General features: G+C 58.7%; 3 protein-coding genes across 3 annotated transcripts; 1 reads left to right on the plus strand and 2 right to left on the minus strand.

Moving 5' to 3' along the window:
* Window positions 1-224: 224 nt before the first annotated feature.
* On the minus strand, window positions 225-4,360 carry oxt (Xylosyltransferase oxt; the record flags this gene model as incomplete). The annotated part of the gene is made up of 2 exons (XM_036643013.1): window positions 225-2,746; window positions 2,797-4,360. The coding sequence occupies 2 exons, from the start codon at window positions 4,358-4,360 to the stop codon at window positions 225-227; spliced, it is 4,086 nt and encodes a 1,361-aa protein (XP_036492368.1).
* Window positions 4,361-5,338: 978 nt separating this feature from the next.
* Window positions 5,339-6,850, minus strand: CGCS363_v011165 (putative nicotinate phosphoribosyltransferase; the record flags this gene model as incomplete). The annotated part of the gene is made up of 3 exons (XM_036643014.1): window positions 5,339-5,468; window positions 5,525-6,584; window positions 6,655-6,850. 3 exons carry the CDS (start codon window positions 6,848-6,850, stop codon window positions 5,339-5,341), a joined length of 1,386 nt encoding a protein of 461 aa, XP_036492367.1.
* Window positions 6,851-8,246: 1,396 nt separating this feature from the next.
* utp4 (U3 small nucleolar RNA-associated protein 4) lies at window positions 8,247-10,954 on the plus strand (the record flags this gene model as incomplete). The annotated part of the gene is made up of 2 exons (XM_036643015.1): window positions 8,247-9,267; window positions 9,327-10,954. 2 exons carry the CDS (start codon window positions 8,247-8,249, stop codon window positions 10,952-10,954), a joined length of 2,649 nt encoding a protein of 882 aa, XP_036492366.1.
* Between the last annotated feature and the right edge of the window lie 5,622 nt (window positions 10,955-16,576).

Raw genomic sequence — 16,576 nt, forward strand, 5'->3', positions numbered from 1 at the left:
CCAAACACTCACTGAGCTGGTAATCATGGACCAGTGGTAACAGGACAATGATGAATGAGACTGAAGCAACAATCAATTACATTATCTGAGTTCAAGCGGTATGATATATTCCGTCCTGGTCCCATAAACTCTATACTGCTCTCTTCCATGCCAAAAACCACTCCGCCAATGTCCATAACTCATACATGTCAGTAACGTCGTGATAACATAAGAATCTCTCGGCTCTAAACCTTCACACCAACGCAACCTCCGGCAGGTCCATTTACCTCGTCGTCACAGTCAGCATCATGATCTGCGACCGCACGGCGTCCTATGATCCTGCTGCGCTTCATGTACCGGTTGGCCATGCTCTTCTTCGCGGAGCCATATCCAGTGAGTCCCTCAGGAGGAATAGCCGGGCCAGGCCCCATGAGCGGTCCAAGATCTGGAAGAGCGCCATCGCCGGAGCCATTGTCAGTACCTGCGGGCGCGTTGTTGCCACCAGCCCCAGAGTCCCTTGCTCTCAGACCGCTGCCGTATCCACCATCGGGGCTTCCTTTTGGTAAGGAGTTGATGATGCTCTGAAGCAGAGCCTCCAACTCTGCCTGTGACAATCCAAGAGGAGTGGGCGTTGGTGGAGGTGTCGCTGCAGCTGGCGGGTTTCCTGCGGGAGCTGATGCTGGTTGACTCTGAGGTGGGGCTACAGGCGCGGGAATGTTCGCAGGCGCGGGGGTGCTCGCGGGTGCCGGTGTATTTGCAGGAGTCCCCGAGGGAGGATTACCTTGAGGTGCAGATGAAGGGTTCTCGGCATTCGGATCAACAGCGCCACCATTGCCTCCAGAACCACCATTGCCGCCGGAGCCGTCGCCAGCGTCGTCGTCGGATGGCATGCTCAAAGCTTGACCATCAGCACTGTACACGGTGGCGGCCCAGTCACCTCCGCAAATGTCTGCAGACAGACCGTCACAGGGTTTGTTGCACTGCTCTCTCGGAAGGCGTTCGGCGATTTGGAACATGTTGCCACACCAGCACTCCGTTCCGTACTCAGTACCAGCAAGCTTGAAGCCCATAGAAGCGCAGTGCGCAATGCACTTCTCGTTGGACATGCTACCAGCAAAGTAGTCTGATGGGTCGCCGTCGAGTGTTCGGATGTTGGAATCCTTGAAACAGCCAAGAAGCTTCCAACCAGAGCAGTCCGAGGCAGCTTTGGGTGCAGCATTGTTGGGAGCGGCGTTGCCCGAACCTGCGTTGGGATCTCCAGCACCAGCACCCGCACCTCCGTTGCCAGTTGACGCCGGTGAAGGCGGACTCGTGTTGGCTGGTGCTCCGTTGCCACTCGGCGCACCTGATGCAGCACCTGCGCCCGCTCCATTGTTGGGGTTACCGTTGCCGGTGTTGCCTCCAGAGCTGGCGTTGGGATTGGGAGGAGATTGTGCAGGAGACGCTCCATTTCCATCAGGGGAGTTGGCCGGTGTAGCAGTACCAGACGTGTCAGGCAGGCCGTTTCCAGAGCCGTTTCCAGAGCCATTTCCTGAGCCATTTCCTGAGCCATTACCTGCGCCGGAACCGTTGTTGGGATCAGTAGGAGATGCGCTACTCGGAGGTGCCCCAGCTCCAGCACCACCGGTAGGTTGTCCATCATTGGAGGTTATGCACGGCGTCGTTGCGGTGTTGGCAGGACCGGCATTCGCGGGCGTAACAGCGGGATCTCCGTTGCCAGAGCCTCCATTGTTGCTACCCGAGCCGTTGCCAGAGCCATTGTTAGGGTTGCTGGCTGGTGGGTTGCTTGGACCTGCGCCATTGGCAGATCCATTGCCCGTTGGCTGACCTTCGTTTGCCGTAGAGCCAGGTGTTGATGCAGCACCATTGCCGTTACCGGAACCGTCGCCGGTAGGCTTCCCGTTGCCTGAGTCGCCATTGTTGGGACTTCCATTGCCGTTGGCAGAGCCATCATTGAGGTTGCTTGCTGGGCTACTGTTGCCATCTCCATTTCCAGAGGCATTTGTCGGCTGGGAATCTTTTGCCGTAGAGCAGGGAGTTGATGAAGCCCCATCGCCATTGGAGCCGTCACCAGCACCGTTTCCAGAACCATTGCCTTCTCCATTGCCATTCCCGTTGCCATTGCCGTTACCATTGTTAGAGCCGTTGCCAGAACCGTTGCCGCCATCTCCGGGAGCTGCGGTAGGTCCAGGAAGGACGAAAGCAGTTACGGTGGTGATGACCACATTGGCCGGGCCGTTGGCGCCTCCTGATCCCACGCCTGCATCCGAAGGGGCACAGTACCAGCCACCTTTGCAGTGATAGCAAGGCCAGCCCATCCCGCACGGAGCAGGCACCATTGGCGTCTCCTGAGGGGGGCAGAACCAGCCGTCGAGGCATTCCGAGCATGAGTATCCCCTTCCTGGGCAGGGACTAGAACCAGAGGGTGGCTTGGAGGGAGACTCTGGGCATGCTGGACATTGAACCAATGCAGGACAGTCGGAAATGGGGATGACTGGGGTGGATGGCGGGACGTTCCCCGATGGCGCGGGGGCTACTGGTTCTTCAACAGAAAAGATGCCGCCAGATTGACCTGTTGGAGACGCTCTGGAGTCGTTGCCTCCACCTGGCGTCGCAGCAGGAGCCTGCGAAGGGGCTTGCGAAGCGGCCGGTGAAGTCTCGGCGGTGACGGTGATTGAAGGGCTCGCTGCAGGTGCTGAAGGAGACGAAGTGACGGGAGCGGGAGCAGTTCTATCCGACTGGTCAGGGTTTGTAGAAGCAGAATTGGCTAGGAAAACATGTTAGCTTGTTTTTCGTCTCCGCACGATGGCAACTTACCAGGTGTAGGCGGTGTCGTAGGACTGCCCGATGGTGCGGGTGGTTGACCTCCTCGATCGGTGTTCTGAGGTTGGCCGTTGCTCGGGCTTGAAGTCTCAGGACGAGGTGCTGATGCCGTGAGTGCAGGACTTCCACCTCCAACAGAGGACGGATATGCCGGCGATGACTGGCCATTGCCAGCTGACGGAGAGATGGGTGATGACTGACCACCAGAAGACAGAGCAGTAGACGGAGCAGCGGACGATTGTTGCCCGCCAGTAGCGCTTGGTGTCAATGAGGGAACTTGGGAGGTAGCTCCGGCAGCTGGAGATGATGGAGAAGCACTGCCTGCGTTGCCATTCGCCGACTGAGAGGCAGATGAAGCAGACGGGACTGATGTGACTGAACCAATGGCACTTCCACTTGCCGGCATCGCGTCTGACGCAGGAACTCCGGACGACCTCGAAGGAAAATCAGAGCAAGGGACGGCAAGAAATGTTGGAATACCCTTGGCGATGTTGACGACAGTGCACAGCTCAGACTCTGTTGCATCTCCCAGAGTAGTGACCGGGCTTGGAGCGTCTCCCATGATAGGAATCGCAGTTGTGGCCTCACTGACAGCTTCAGAGACGGAAGCTAGAACACTTGATAATGCGGTGGAGTCGTCAGGAAGCTGTGGCGCGTTGAGCCCACCGAGATTCGTGGGAAGTGTCGAAGACTCAGGCAAGATGACTGTGGCCGCACCCAAGTTGCTGCTCAAATCCGGGATGATGGGGTTGTTAAGGGGGTCGGAGCTGCCGATAGGGACCATGGAAGTCATGATATTCCCAGAATCTGTCACAGCAGCGACAGCCGATGGCAATGGGGTAGGTGGGTTGTTCAGAAGAGATGTCGCGGCACCAACCGGTTGTGCAAGCTTGTCCGTGATGATGGGAAGATTGCCACCAACAGGAGCCTCGGTCATGCCAGGAACGGGAAACGGCAGTTGACCACCAGCTGAGGATGAGGCAGAATTAGGTGGTCCTGTAACGCCCGACAGAATTGACGGCACGACTGAAGTTACACTGCCGCCAACGCTGGCAGCTGCATTCACCAGACTCTGGACTGGTGTTCCATCGATGAAGGTGCCAACAACATCGCCAATGTTGACTGTTGAAGCTGCGGCAGCTACACCGCCTCCTGCGCGCCTAGCAGTCAGGGTTGCGATGATCCCACCAGCGTGGCTTGTGATATGGCTCAAAGCGCCGTCGACGACGCCACCAATAGCACCGAGAGGGCCTTGAGGTTGATTGTTGCCAGCTACAGGAGCTGCAGGAAGAGGAGTGGTGATGGCTGGCTGGTCTTGATTGGGAGCTGGAGCAGGTGGACGAAAGATGCTACCTGGAAGGGAGTCGATGCCGAAGAATTGTCTGCGTTCAAGATCTGAATTGCTTTTGGCGACCAGGTTAGAGCGGTCTTCCTCCAGAATTGGCTGGACTGCCTGGGTAACGGCAAAGGCTGTGAGGAGAGCCAGGACGATCAGGCTGATGATGACTGTCGTCTGCCTCTGTCGAGGCGTTGGTCCCGAAGGACAGGTGGGCCACATGATGGGCGATGGGGGCTATCGAAGCACGAATGGAATGAGTGAGATGACGAGATTTGTTCTGATGAGGACTGCCAGTGGGAATGAAGGTTCCAAAACCGGGTTCCAAGAAAACGAGCCAAAATTGTAGCGAGAGTGGGATGTGAGGAGGTTGTGTGGTGATGTTGGTGGGAGAAGAAGAGGAGACGTCGGGGGGATGGAGAGGCAGACGGATGATATACTCTGCCATGACCGAACCTGATAGCTTCCCATCAAGGCAGGTAGGAATGATTCCAGGAAGGCGTCATAGAGGTAGGAGAGCTGCCCGGGACATGATGGGAAGGGGGGTGCTGCTCTCTTTCCTGGGATGGTTGGGTGAGGGAAGGAGGTGTTGTGACCAAGGGAAGGAGACGGAGGCTGTACCTATTGCTGTGAAGCAGGAGAAGCTAGGCAAGCGTGCATTTGCACCTGCTTGATGCCATCTAGATAGCTTCTGGGGCAGCAACTCCTCCGCACACTTACCATTCTTTGCCTTCGTAACAAGCAGTACCGCCTGCTTTGATGCTTCCCTGTTTATTGACTCAAGTCGCCGGGATGAAGGTGAAGAATGCGTGATGCGGCAAGCCCTGATCCCCGCCGTCTAGTGGTATCAGCTTTCCTGTATCTCTTTGGCCGGCTCTGTAGATGGTGAATTTGAAGGTCACTCACATAATCCAAACCGGCCTTGGAATCGTACCAGGCAGCACAATTATCGACACCCATTGAGCAATAAGCCTTACTCGACCGACGCTTTGCCCAAAATTTCGTAGAATTCTCACTGTCTATCCGAACTGTCGTTTAAATCGATGCTTCGCCAATGCCAACATTGGATGCCTCCCATAGTCTTGATAAAGTCTCTCCAGCGCGGTCTCTCTCTCATCTTTCGATGTCTGTCTCGGCTTCCCCAGATCTGTCGCCAGACGCGCTCTACCCCCGAAAAGAAAAAAGCACCTTCCGTGACGTCTATGCCTTCTCTTCCTTGCCCCATCTCTGCGTCTCGTCGCCGCCTTGCCAGTCCTTCTCGACGTAGCCAATCTGGCTCTTGACCTTTTGCACGGTATCCTTGTCACCGGTGTTCTTTCCGATGTTGTCACTACAGGACTCATTAGCATCAACACCCCCAAACCCTCTCTTTCCGGAAGCACCTACCTAATCTTGATGGCCGGCTTCCCGTTCGCAGAGCTCAGCTTAATCACAATATTCAACGGCACAGACTTGGTGCCCGTCTTGAGGTGCTTAAAGTCATTAGTAAGGAACGTGCCCACGCCAAACGTCGGCGTGAAGCCCGCCGCCTCGGAAATGGCCTTGTACTGCAGACACTTGTCGATATCTAACGAGTCGGAAAACACCATCGTCTTCTTCTCCGTGATGCCCTGGCTGTCGTAGTACTGCCGCAGCATGTTGACGTAGTCCGCCGGGTCGCCCGAGTCCTGCCTGACGCCCTGGAACAGCTCCGCGTACGTCTGCAGCGTGCCGTCCGCCTTCTTGAACTGGCTGTCGTCCTCCCCGTCCAGCGCGTGCACCGGCTGGCTGAAGGAGCGCAGGAACTCCTGCGTGCCGAACGTGTCCGTCAGGGCAATCCCCAGCTTGCCGCCGAAGCACCCGACCCAGTAGCGCAGCGCCAGCTCTGTCGCGGCGCGGTAGTCGTCGTGGATGGCGGCGATGCCCATGAACCACTCGTGCGCGACGGTGCCGACGGGCGGGATGCCGAAGCGCATCGCCAGGTGGACGTTGCTCGTGCCCGTCAGCTTGCCTGGCAAGCCCTTCTTCTCGCCCTCCTTGCTCGCCTTGACGAGGCCGCGGAAGACGAGGGCCTGGGTGTGGTAGTCGCGGCGGCGACGGGTGCCGAACTCGGAGAAGGTGCAGCCGGCCTCGAGCAGGCGCATGCCCTTGTCGAAGGCCTGCTCCTCCTGGCCCTCGTAGCTCCAGTCGGTGTCCATGAAGCGGAAGTAGGCCTCGGAGGTGAGGGCCAGCAGGGGGATCTCGTAGAGGATCGTCTCGAGCCACGCGCCCTTGATCTCGACGTGCAGGTCGCCAATGTCGGAGTCGGCGCCGGTGTCCTCGCCGACGGGGTGGAAGGTCGCGATGGCCTGCTTGCTCGGGTGCAGGCGGAACTCCTTGAGGAAGTTGACGTACTCGTCGGTCAGGTAGGTGCAGTGGGTCCTGAGGAAGCGGTACTCTTCGTCGGAGAGGGAGATGTTGCCGAGTTCTGGTGTTGCGCGTGTGGTGAGTCAAATGTTCAATCGCGCATCATGAAGGAGGGGCAAGGGGTTACTCACTTCGGATTTGCTCCTGCAGCCAGTTGAAGGCGGCTCTCGACAGCTTCTTCTCGGGTGTGCGGTTTGTGAAGGCGTAGGTGACGGGGACGTCTCTGAAGTACTTGAAGACGGCGCATTGCATCGTCAGCTTGTACAGATCGGTATCCAGGAAGGATATGACGCCCTCGGGGAAGGGCGAGGAGCTGTTGAAATCCATGATCGCTGGTTGTTCACAGACGTGGCGCGGGCTCGGCGTGCGGAATTATCGTTGGTCAATTCGTCGTCGCTGAGGGGATGCGACGAGAAGAAAAGTTTGGAGTCTACGCGCTGTGCAATCGGAGAAGAATCTGCAGGCGAGGTCGGACTCCAGGTTTGACGAGCGGCGCGCGATCGTGACAAAGCTCGGAGGGGGTGGAGGGTGGAGGGGTGGTGAGGAGGGGGAGGGGTAGCACACGCTGCACCGGCGGCTCAGTGTGTTTGGTTTGGCGGGAGGATGACGAATCGGCGGGACTCGGCAAGCCTGAGCTGGGAAAGCTGCAACCGCGAGAGAAGCTAGCCAAGGCAGTTATCCCTAGCTAAGCTTGCTGATTGATAAGGCGGCGGGCGGGTTGGCAGGGGTTGTGAAGTTTCAATGCGACTTTTAGGTGTCGCAGTTGAGATTCAGACAGCGGAATGAGGGGCGGAGGGGGGCATGAATCGCCCTTTTTTTTGTGGTTGGTTTTGAGAGTTGTATGGAGACAGGCTGATGTAATTCTGAAGCCCATTGTTTTGAATGTTTTCAGTAAACCCTTCTTTACCACTTACCTTGAGAGTCTACAGTTTCGGTGAGGCAAGTCTATGAAGAGAGATAAAACAAAGAGGTACTTTTGCATTATGACAACTGACGATTCAAATCGCGGAGATGGCCGCATTCAATGACAAGTTCGGCGCTGTCCACCACCTGCATTCCAGTCGTTGACACAGTCAGCCCGCAGCTCGCATTCAGAACCAAAGTGACTTACATAATAAGCTAAGGTGAGTGTGGTGGCCGCTGCAGAAGGGGTCCAATTGGCAACCGTCAACTGGAATGACGCGCGGCACTGTCACCTCTTGTGTTTGCAATGAGAAAGAACACTATGCGCCGTATGATAACATGCTCAATCCCGTTGCTGAGAAGACTTAAACCAACGAACAGAAACACCCGACGGAGCCCACCACTAAAACATCATTCGTTTGAATGAAGAACAGCCGCAGTAACGCACGCAATCACCCAGGCACACAGAGAATCAGCCAAGTCCCTGCTTGCTTGGCCCTCTCACGGTCTCATCCTCTCAGATGGCCTCCCGCCGGCGGGGTGGAGGGGCACCCTGTGCACAGACCACACCTTATTATTTTTCATCGCTCCGAACGCCGACAAAATTTTGGCAGTCGTAATTTTTTTTATTTTTTTTTCCCCAGACCAGCGACGAGGCAGAGCTGCGAACCCGAAAAAACATCGCCAGCCTCACAAACCCCCACGACGACGACGAACCGCTGCCTCACTCTCTACGGGCAACTCATACCTTCGATCGAGCTCAATTGATACCCTCTCTAATTCTCGTCGGCCCGGCCAGGAGGCCAAACCACACACCACGATGGACCTCCACCGCTGCCGCTTCATCGCGTACCCTCCCTCCGCCATCAACGCCCTCGCCTTCTCCCACCCCTCCGCCCGCACGAAGCAGCACTCCGCCCTCTCCCGCCTCGCCGTCGGCCGCGCGAACGGCGACATCGAGATCTGGAACCCCCTCAACGGCGCCTGGCTCCAGGAGACCGTCCTCCGCTCCGGCGCAGACCGCTCCGTCGACGGCCTCGTCTGGGTGACCGACCCCGACGACACCCCTTCCGCCCCCGGCGCCGCCACCATCCCAGGCCGCGCGCGCCTCTTCAGCATCGGCTACACCTCCGCCGTCACCGAATGGAACCTCGAGACCGGCCGCCCCCTGCGCCACGCCTCCGGCCAGCACGGCGACATCTGGTGCCTCGCCGCCCAGCCCCCGGCCTCGCCCTCCGACCCCGTCACCCGCCTCGTCGCCGGCACCATCGACGGCGTCCTCGCCCTCTACTCCGTCGAGGACGGCGAGCTGCGCTTCCAGCGCATCCTCGTCAAGTCCCCCACCAAGAAGGTCCAGATGGTCAGCATCGCCTTCCAGTCGCGCCACACCTTCGTCGTCGGCTGCTCCGACTCCACGCTCCGCGTCTACGACATCAAGCGCGGCTCCTGCCTCAGCAAGATGACCATCGGCCCCGAGAAGGACCGCAAGGACGCCGGCGCCAGGGAGCGCGCCGACATCATCGTCTGGAGCGTCAAGACGCTGCCCTCGGGCGACATCGTGTCGGCTGATTCGGCCGGCCAGGTCTGCATCTGGGACGGCAAGACGTACACCCAGGCGCAGCGCATCCAGGGCCACCGCCAGGACGCCCTCAGCCTGGCCACCAGCGCCGACGGCTCCGCCATCATGAGCGGCGGAATGGACCGCCGCACCGTGCTCTACAAGAAGACCTCCGGCAACGGCGCCAGATGGGGCAAGGTCTGGAGCAGGAAATACCACGAGCACGACGTCAAGGCCATGGCCTCGTTCGAGAGCAGGAGCGTGAGCATCGTCGTCACAGGAGGTAAGCTTCCACATTCCCATCATACATCCCAACCAAAATTACTAACTAAACCCCCAAAGGCCCCGACGCCTCCCCCGTCGTCCTCCCGCTCAAGGAACTCGGCCGCGAGAACCACAGAACCCTCCCCCACCTCCCCCAGACGCCCCCCCTCGCCAGCGCGCCCGATGCCCGCCTGCTCATCAACTGGTGGGACAACCAGGTCGAGGTCTGGAAGCTGCAAAACTCCTTCGACGGCCTCTTCGGCGACGGCGTCGCCCCCGCCGACAAGGACAAGGACCTCGACACCAACCGCAAGCTGCTCAAGACCATCCTCGTCAACGGCGACTCCTCCATCTCCTCCGCCGCCATCACCCCCGACGGCTCCCTCTGCGCCGTCGCCACCCCGACCGCCCTCAAGGCCTTCCACCTCCGCCACGACGGCAACCCCACCAAGCCCTCCGACGTCGCCGTGTCCACCATTCCCGTCCCGGCCTCCTTCGCCTCCAACGGCGCCAGCAAGGTCATCCTCTCCCCGGACGGCGCCTGGCTCGCCGCAGTCCAGGACGGCTCCAAGGTCCTCGTCGCGAGAATCACGCGCGACGCCGACACCGGCGCCGTGACCATCGAGAAGCCCCGCGCCGTCGCCCGCCTCCGCCGCAACGTCCCCAAGCACCAGTCCCACGGCGGCCTCGGCAGCTACGAGAGGACCGTCGCGCACCTCGCCTTCTCCCCGGACAGTCGCATGCTCGCCGCCGCCGACCTGGCCGGCTATATCGACACCTGGGTCTTCGGCACCCCGTCCCCCCGCGCTGAAGACGACGACGAGGAAGATTCCGCCGACTCCGACTCCGACGATGCTCCCGCCGACGCCACGGAGCGCTGGATCCGCAACCCAACCGCCTCCCTCCTCCCCAAACTCCCCGCCACCCCCGTCGTCCTCTCCTTCTCCCCAGACCTCGCAACCACCGCCGACAACGCCCCAGAGTACACCCTCGCCGCCGTCACAACCGCCTGGCACATCCTCATCTTCAACCCCGCCGCCGGCTCCCTCAACGCCTGGTCGCGCCGCAACCCCGTCTCCCGCCTGCCCGCGACCATCCGCGAGACACGCGACCTCGCCAAGGGCGCCCTCTGGCAGGGCCCGCGCGTCTGGATCTACGGCATCAACTTCCTCTTCATGCTCGACCTCTCCCAGGACCTCTCCGCCCCCGTCGCCGTCGCCGACCCGGACACCGCCGTCGTCGTCCACGCGCACGCCGCGGGCACCAAGCGCAAGCGCAAGGGCCCCGACTCCGGCGCCGGCTCCAAGATGTCCATCGGCGCCATCGTCCCCGCGCAGGTCGACCGCTTCGTCGCGGCCAAGGGCACCAAGGAGTGGCAGGACGACATCGAGGCCCGCGCCCCCGCGGACGCGATGGACGTCGACTCCGACGCGGTCTCCGCCGACGAAGCTGCCGCTGCGGGTTCCGACTCGGAAGAGCCCGAGTCCGGCCTCGCCACGCTCCGCGGCCGGCAGGAGGAGACTCAGGCCGAGGATGGCGCCGGCAAGACCCGCTGGTGGCACACGTACAAGTACCGACCCATCCTGGGCATAGCGCCGCTCTCCGGCACCGGCGCCGCGTCGCTCGAAGCCGTCCTCGTCGAGCGGCCGCTGTGGGAGGTGGACCTGCCCGAGAGGTACTTTGGCGCCGACGAATGGGAGAGGTGAGAGAGTGTGTGTCCAACACGCTCTGCCCTGCCCCTCTGGCCGACCAACCAACCCCTCCTCGTGGGCACGCATCTCAGCGGGGCGCTCATTTCCCGGGCAGTGTCATAGGCACAGCTGGGAAGACAGGACCTCCGAGGAGGAGGGAGAGGATGGAGGGAGAGGGGGGGGGGGGGGGGGGGGGGGGGCTTAGTTCGGGTTGCCGAGCGAGTACGAGCCCCCAAAGCTGTAGACGCAGCAAGGCAGGTCAAGGTCAGGTCAGGTCAGTCGCGCAGGATGAATGGCCAGATCGAAGCCCACACCAAATCTCGGTCAACTTCGGCGCTACCCTTTCCTCCTCCTTTGGTGCGTGTTTGTCTATCTCTCACACACCCACCTCGATGGGCTGGGCTATGCCTCTCTCCTCACCGCCAATGGGCGAAGGTGAAAAAGAAAAGAAAGGAAAATCAGGCAGGAGGGAAAGATAAAGGGTCACCGTTACAATTACTCATGTTTCTTCGTTTACTTTTACGTATCTAGTTTGTCTCGTTGCTGTACCATACGGTTGTCTACCAATATCCTTCTGTAGACCGAGAGAGACACAGCTACAAATGTCGTCAAAATTGGTTAGTCATCATGGACAAGGGAGTTTTTCCTCACTTTGGGAGTAAATATGCAAGAAAAGAAAAAGAGTGGGAGATGTAAGAGAAAAAGAGGTACAGAGTACGAGGCATGGAAAATCCTAAAAGGAGGCCGCGTAGTCTTGCGGTCTTGGCGGTGAAAGGGGTGCAGGGCCAAAAGAATTTGTGTGCTTGGCTCCATCAGCCTGCTTGCTGTGTGGGTGGCCCGACCAACCCCCCGTATGATCTCATCTGCGTCTGTTAGTCGTTCTCATAGATATCAGGGTAATGGCATGAGAGAAAAGTTCCCTTATTTTGAAACATTCTCAACAAGATTGTCCGTCTCCTCGTGTTCAGGCCGCTGAGACCGAGTGCGAAGCTCTCATGAGATGCGTGCCGTTTCCCGTCCGGAAGATGGGCGCAGACGGACGACAAAACTAGAAGTGGGAGAGATGTCTGATTCGGAATCCAACGTTGGCCACGAACCTACTGCACCAACCCTTCCGTAAGACACCAGTGACGCTCGCCTAAGCCTGACCGCCCCGCGGCGAACGCAACAAGAGCAAAAGCTTGTCTCGCCGTCCCGGCGTCCACAGACAGATGTGATAGAGGGGGAGGAGGCCAAGCCCTGCGTAAACCCCCATCACCCGGGCTTGTCCCCATCTCCCCCGGGCGAAGCCCGATGACAAGTCGTCTCCAGGCATTGGCCGCGGGAAAAGAGCCAGGCTGACAAGCTGCTCGCGCGTACGGCGCCTGCCTCGGTGTGTCCATCCCGCTAGAATCGGCACGAGATCCCGCCGTAGATGGCGAGACTCGTGTTCACTGTGATGAGCCTGGGCAGTCGAAAAGATAATCATCCCATGTCTGGCTCCGGCCAAGGACCAACACGTAGGCCATGGGCCCCGGAGGCGGCGCAATCCATACGGACTATCAAGGGGAGCTTACGAGTTTAAGCTTCAACCTCGCCTTTCTCCAACCTTGACGCCGCGTCCTTGTCGATGTTGACAAGCTCCCTCTTCCCGGCACCTTGTCATCCACATTCGACACTCTGACAGCTTGAGTTAAACAAGGCTTGCAACGCCCGGGAACCCCGTGTTGTGCCGGGATCTCGATACATTGGTCTGAACATCGTCATTGCCGTCCGTAGCGAGGAAACAAAATCCGCTTTCCCCCTCCCCCACGATTCCGGTCTCTGTTGCTGCGTCATCTGTCATCTCAAAAAGTTCACGCCGTTGGATACAGACGATAGACGGGTAGAGAGTCAGGTGCCCATGCTGCCGTCTACGCGGTGAAATCCATAAATCGACGATCAGTCTTTCACTATACGGACGAGCGTACTCAGAAAACGGAATCAAATATCCGCTTGGCGTCGCGGCCAGTGTGGGGGTCGTACTCAACCCGTACGTCTGCCTGTACTTAGTACGTAGCGAGTCCGAGGCACCGGCACCGCCGCGTCCTCCCACCGGGATGTATCCGTTCAAAGAAGATGACCAGCTTAGTCACGCTTTGAGAAGACCAGATATCTGAAGAACCAGACGAAGGGGAACCAGGGACATGGGCAGGGAGTCAAGTCTTTTGCCCATGTTGCCATGCTGGCTTGTCCTCGAAACACCATCTTCCCTTGTGAACCGATACCTTAATATTCTCGCCAACGAGCGAAGCGAAGAAAAGACCGCCGGGAGCGGGTATCGACGAGGCTAACACGGATAGAGCAAGGTAGTCGACGACTAGCAGACTGTTGTGTCTCTCTCGCTGTGGTCCAATGTCTGATCTGCAAGGATGGATAGGAAGGGAAGGGTCTAGGGTACGCGCGTCCCGCCTCGGGCTTTCTCTGGAGCACCCCCCTCCCTTCCGTCCTCCTTCGCACACAAACCGACGACAAACGAACCGGCCGGGTCAGACCACGCAAGCCAGCCCCGATAGGCTGGGGCCGAGGACAACGAGATCGACGGCCGCAAGGTTTCGCCGTTTCCTTTTTCCCCCTCGGTAGGTAGAATGGGCAATGTCGCTAGACATGATCCCGTGACTGGGGGCAGACCGAAAGGCTGTGAGACGCCAGCGCGGTTACCGTACCATCCAACACCAAAGCGAGCCCGGAAACTTGGGGGCGGGTACTCCTTTGTGGGCGGTTTGTGACAACATCGTGAAAACAAAGAACGGAAGGAGAAGTTGGGATGAGCGTTCGTCATCTCGATGTTTGAATCGTGACCTCCCGGTTTCACAGATGAGAAGAAGGGGCGAAATGGGGGCCAAGAAGTCAATAGAATACGCAGCCCGGGGCGGAGTCCAATCTGGCTGACATCCTGAGGTTCTGGATAGACGACACGTCTTTATGGACATGAGTCGGCGTCTTGGCACTCGCGACAAGACCGCATCCAGGCGACGGACAGAAATTGACGTCCTTCTCATTTAGAAGTTCGCGTAACTCGGAGTCCGGCTCGTGATTCCTAGGGAAGTGAAAGAGAGCGCAATCTGTACCTGGATCAATCGGGCTATGCCGACCTGGACGGACTAGGTGTCTTTCCATGCAATGCCTGCATCTCCGTAGGGTTGGGGGACCATGGTGGACGGGAGTGAGGTGGTTTTGGGTCGTTCGTCCCATCGTGGGCCACCTTCAGACCGCCCAACACCAACCCTCACTTGTCGTTCCCACCACTCTGCTGTTTCGTTTCCACCATACAGCCCTCGTCACCAACTGCATCCTGCTATTGTTCCTTTCAACACAATTGGAAGTCGAAGATGCCGCCCTCTGCAGACGGGAGGTGGGAGAGGCACTATTGGCCGGTTCGATGCAGGGCCCCTTGGCAAGTCTGCCGACAGCCGACGTGGACTGATGGAATGAGAGGTTTCTGAGCAGCGGGAAGCTTGGGCATTTCTGGCCCCTGGCCAATCAAGCAACACCTTTGCTCTCTAATTCGTGAATAAGGCGAGAATGGAGATTCGACAAGTCGCTCGCTACGCCTTTGTGGCAGTTCGAGACGAGAAGGAGTGCGGTCTGAAGTGGGGTGGCAACGGGTTTGGAACAACACGCAAGCCACCATTGGGAGAACCGACGTGAGACAAGGTGGATGACGCGTCACTGAGCCGCTAAGGCCCACACCAGGGGTGTTGACACATCCAGCCTGCACCCAATTTGGGTCGCCCGCGAAAAGCATCGTGGTCGCCGATCAGGCCTCTGTTCCAGGCTGTGGGGAGTCCTGGAGAAGAGTCCCAGGAACTGTATTGAGATTTCAAATCGCCAGGAACCGGCCTGCAAGAGAGACCCTTGTCGTTCGTGATGGATTCAACATGTCGAGTTGTAAGATTGCCAAGAACTGGTGATGGGTTGACGGCGGCCAGATTGTGTTAGAATGGCGGTTGATAGCGCCAGTGGCTACGGCGCGCGGCCAGGCCCTCTTGAGCCGACTTGGACTCGTGCTCTAGTTTTCGGCCGCTGACTCGTCATCATGGTGCCGGAGGATTATTGCCCTCGTCAGAGACCGTCTGAGAAAAACCAACTGCTCGGTTCATCTCATCAAACCCAATCACTCCGACTGGCGTACAGCCGCGAGCCTGAGGTTGGGAGTGCGCAGACTCAGGCATCAGAGCAGTGTAAGTAAGGGCAGACGCGACGGGCATTTGACTTTGCGAGAACGATTTGACGAGCCCACCGTTGACGCAAGTCCACGTAACGTAACACAAGGCTTGACGTGCGATCAGACCTCGATCGGGTGAGGATCTCTTTGGATTGGAGAGCTTATCACTCATGGTTCAGGGCGACCGCTAGAAGATTTCGGGAAGAAATGGCCCGCAGAAGAAGCTCCAGAGGTGCTTGTCGGTGTGTGTTGTATTCGAACATTATTACTGAGTGCCAGTTTGTCCCATGGATGGGCCGGGGACAGTCTCAAGCTTTGGCGGATGAGGCTACCAAGCTGCCAGCTGGGCCAGGTTTCGCGGACTGTACCTCGTCAGCCGCGACTTTGACGAACTGCAGTCGAATGGCCAAGGGTATCTGGCGATTATCGCAGCGCGCGATGCGGGGATCGGGGAAACGAGTGCAGCTAAAATGGAACTGTTGGATGAGCATGGGCGGACCGGAAGAGACCAGGACCGGGAAGGGGAAAACGAGGCTGAGTAGGAGGCGAAAGAGGCAGGACCTTGAGTCCGGGGGGTTTCGAAGACTGGGAGTACCTGAGTACTTTGACTCGTTTTTGAGTGTGTACCTGACTGAAGTTGAGTGCAGATGGCCGTCAAGCCCCTGCCGCGCCTTTGCCGATGAGAACGGATGGCCAATGGGAGATGGCGCAAGCAAAAGAGAGTGTGAAATAGAGGTGTCGCACTACGTGTAAGCTTTTTTGGTACAATGGGATGTGGTCACGTAAGTTTTGGTGGGAGGGACTGAATTGAGTCGTCGTCGTCGTGTCTCTCCTTGGATGTCCTCTGCTGTGTGGACGCGGTGCCGGAGCTGGCGGCCTAGCGGTTTCCGGAGGACACTAGCCACAGGCGAATGCAGGGCAGCAGAGAGTCCCAAGATTGCGCAGGAGTTGTTAGACCAGGGACAGAGTTTTAGGGGTCCAAAGGCCGACGAGACGCGAAAGAAGCGAGGTGGTGTGGTGGTGGTGGTATTGGAAGAGGTGCAGTCGCAGCGACAGCCACTAAGGGGGCAGAAGGAGCAAAACGTCCCTTATCACGGAATGCTAAGAGAAGCATTTTGGACCGTTTTTGGAGGGGATCTGGAGTGGCTGCTAGTTTGATGAGCGGTTGGTCTCACACGGCGATCCTCGTGGGCGCTTGCGCTTGCGATGTCGTGCTGGCCACAAGCATCCGTTCTAGCGATAGGTACCGTCGCCGTACGCATAGCTGCTGACACTCGACGATCTCGAGAGGCCGTGTGGTCCGTGAGGGTGCGAAAGAGGCACAAGAGGCACAGCGGGAAAGCCAGCTGTGGCTTGATCTGATGGGGCTCGTTGGCGGAGCGGACAAAGGTGCCGTGGGCACCGCGGTTGGGATGGTTGTGGTTGCGTATTTGCGCAGATTGCGGACGGGA

Source organism: Colletotrichum siamense (assembly GCF_013390195.1).
Source record: "Colletotrichum siamense strain Cg363 chromosome Unknown KSG_Cg363_contig07, whole genome shotgun sequence".
In the NCBI taxonomy this organism is placed as follows: Eukaryota; Fungi; Ascomycota; class Sordariomycetes; order Glomerellales; family Glomerellaceae; genus Colletotrichum; species Colletotrichum siamense.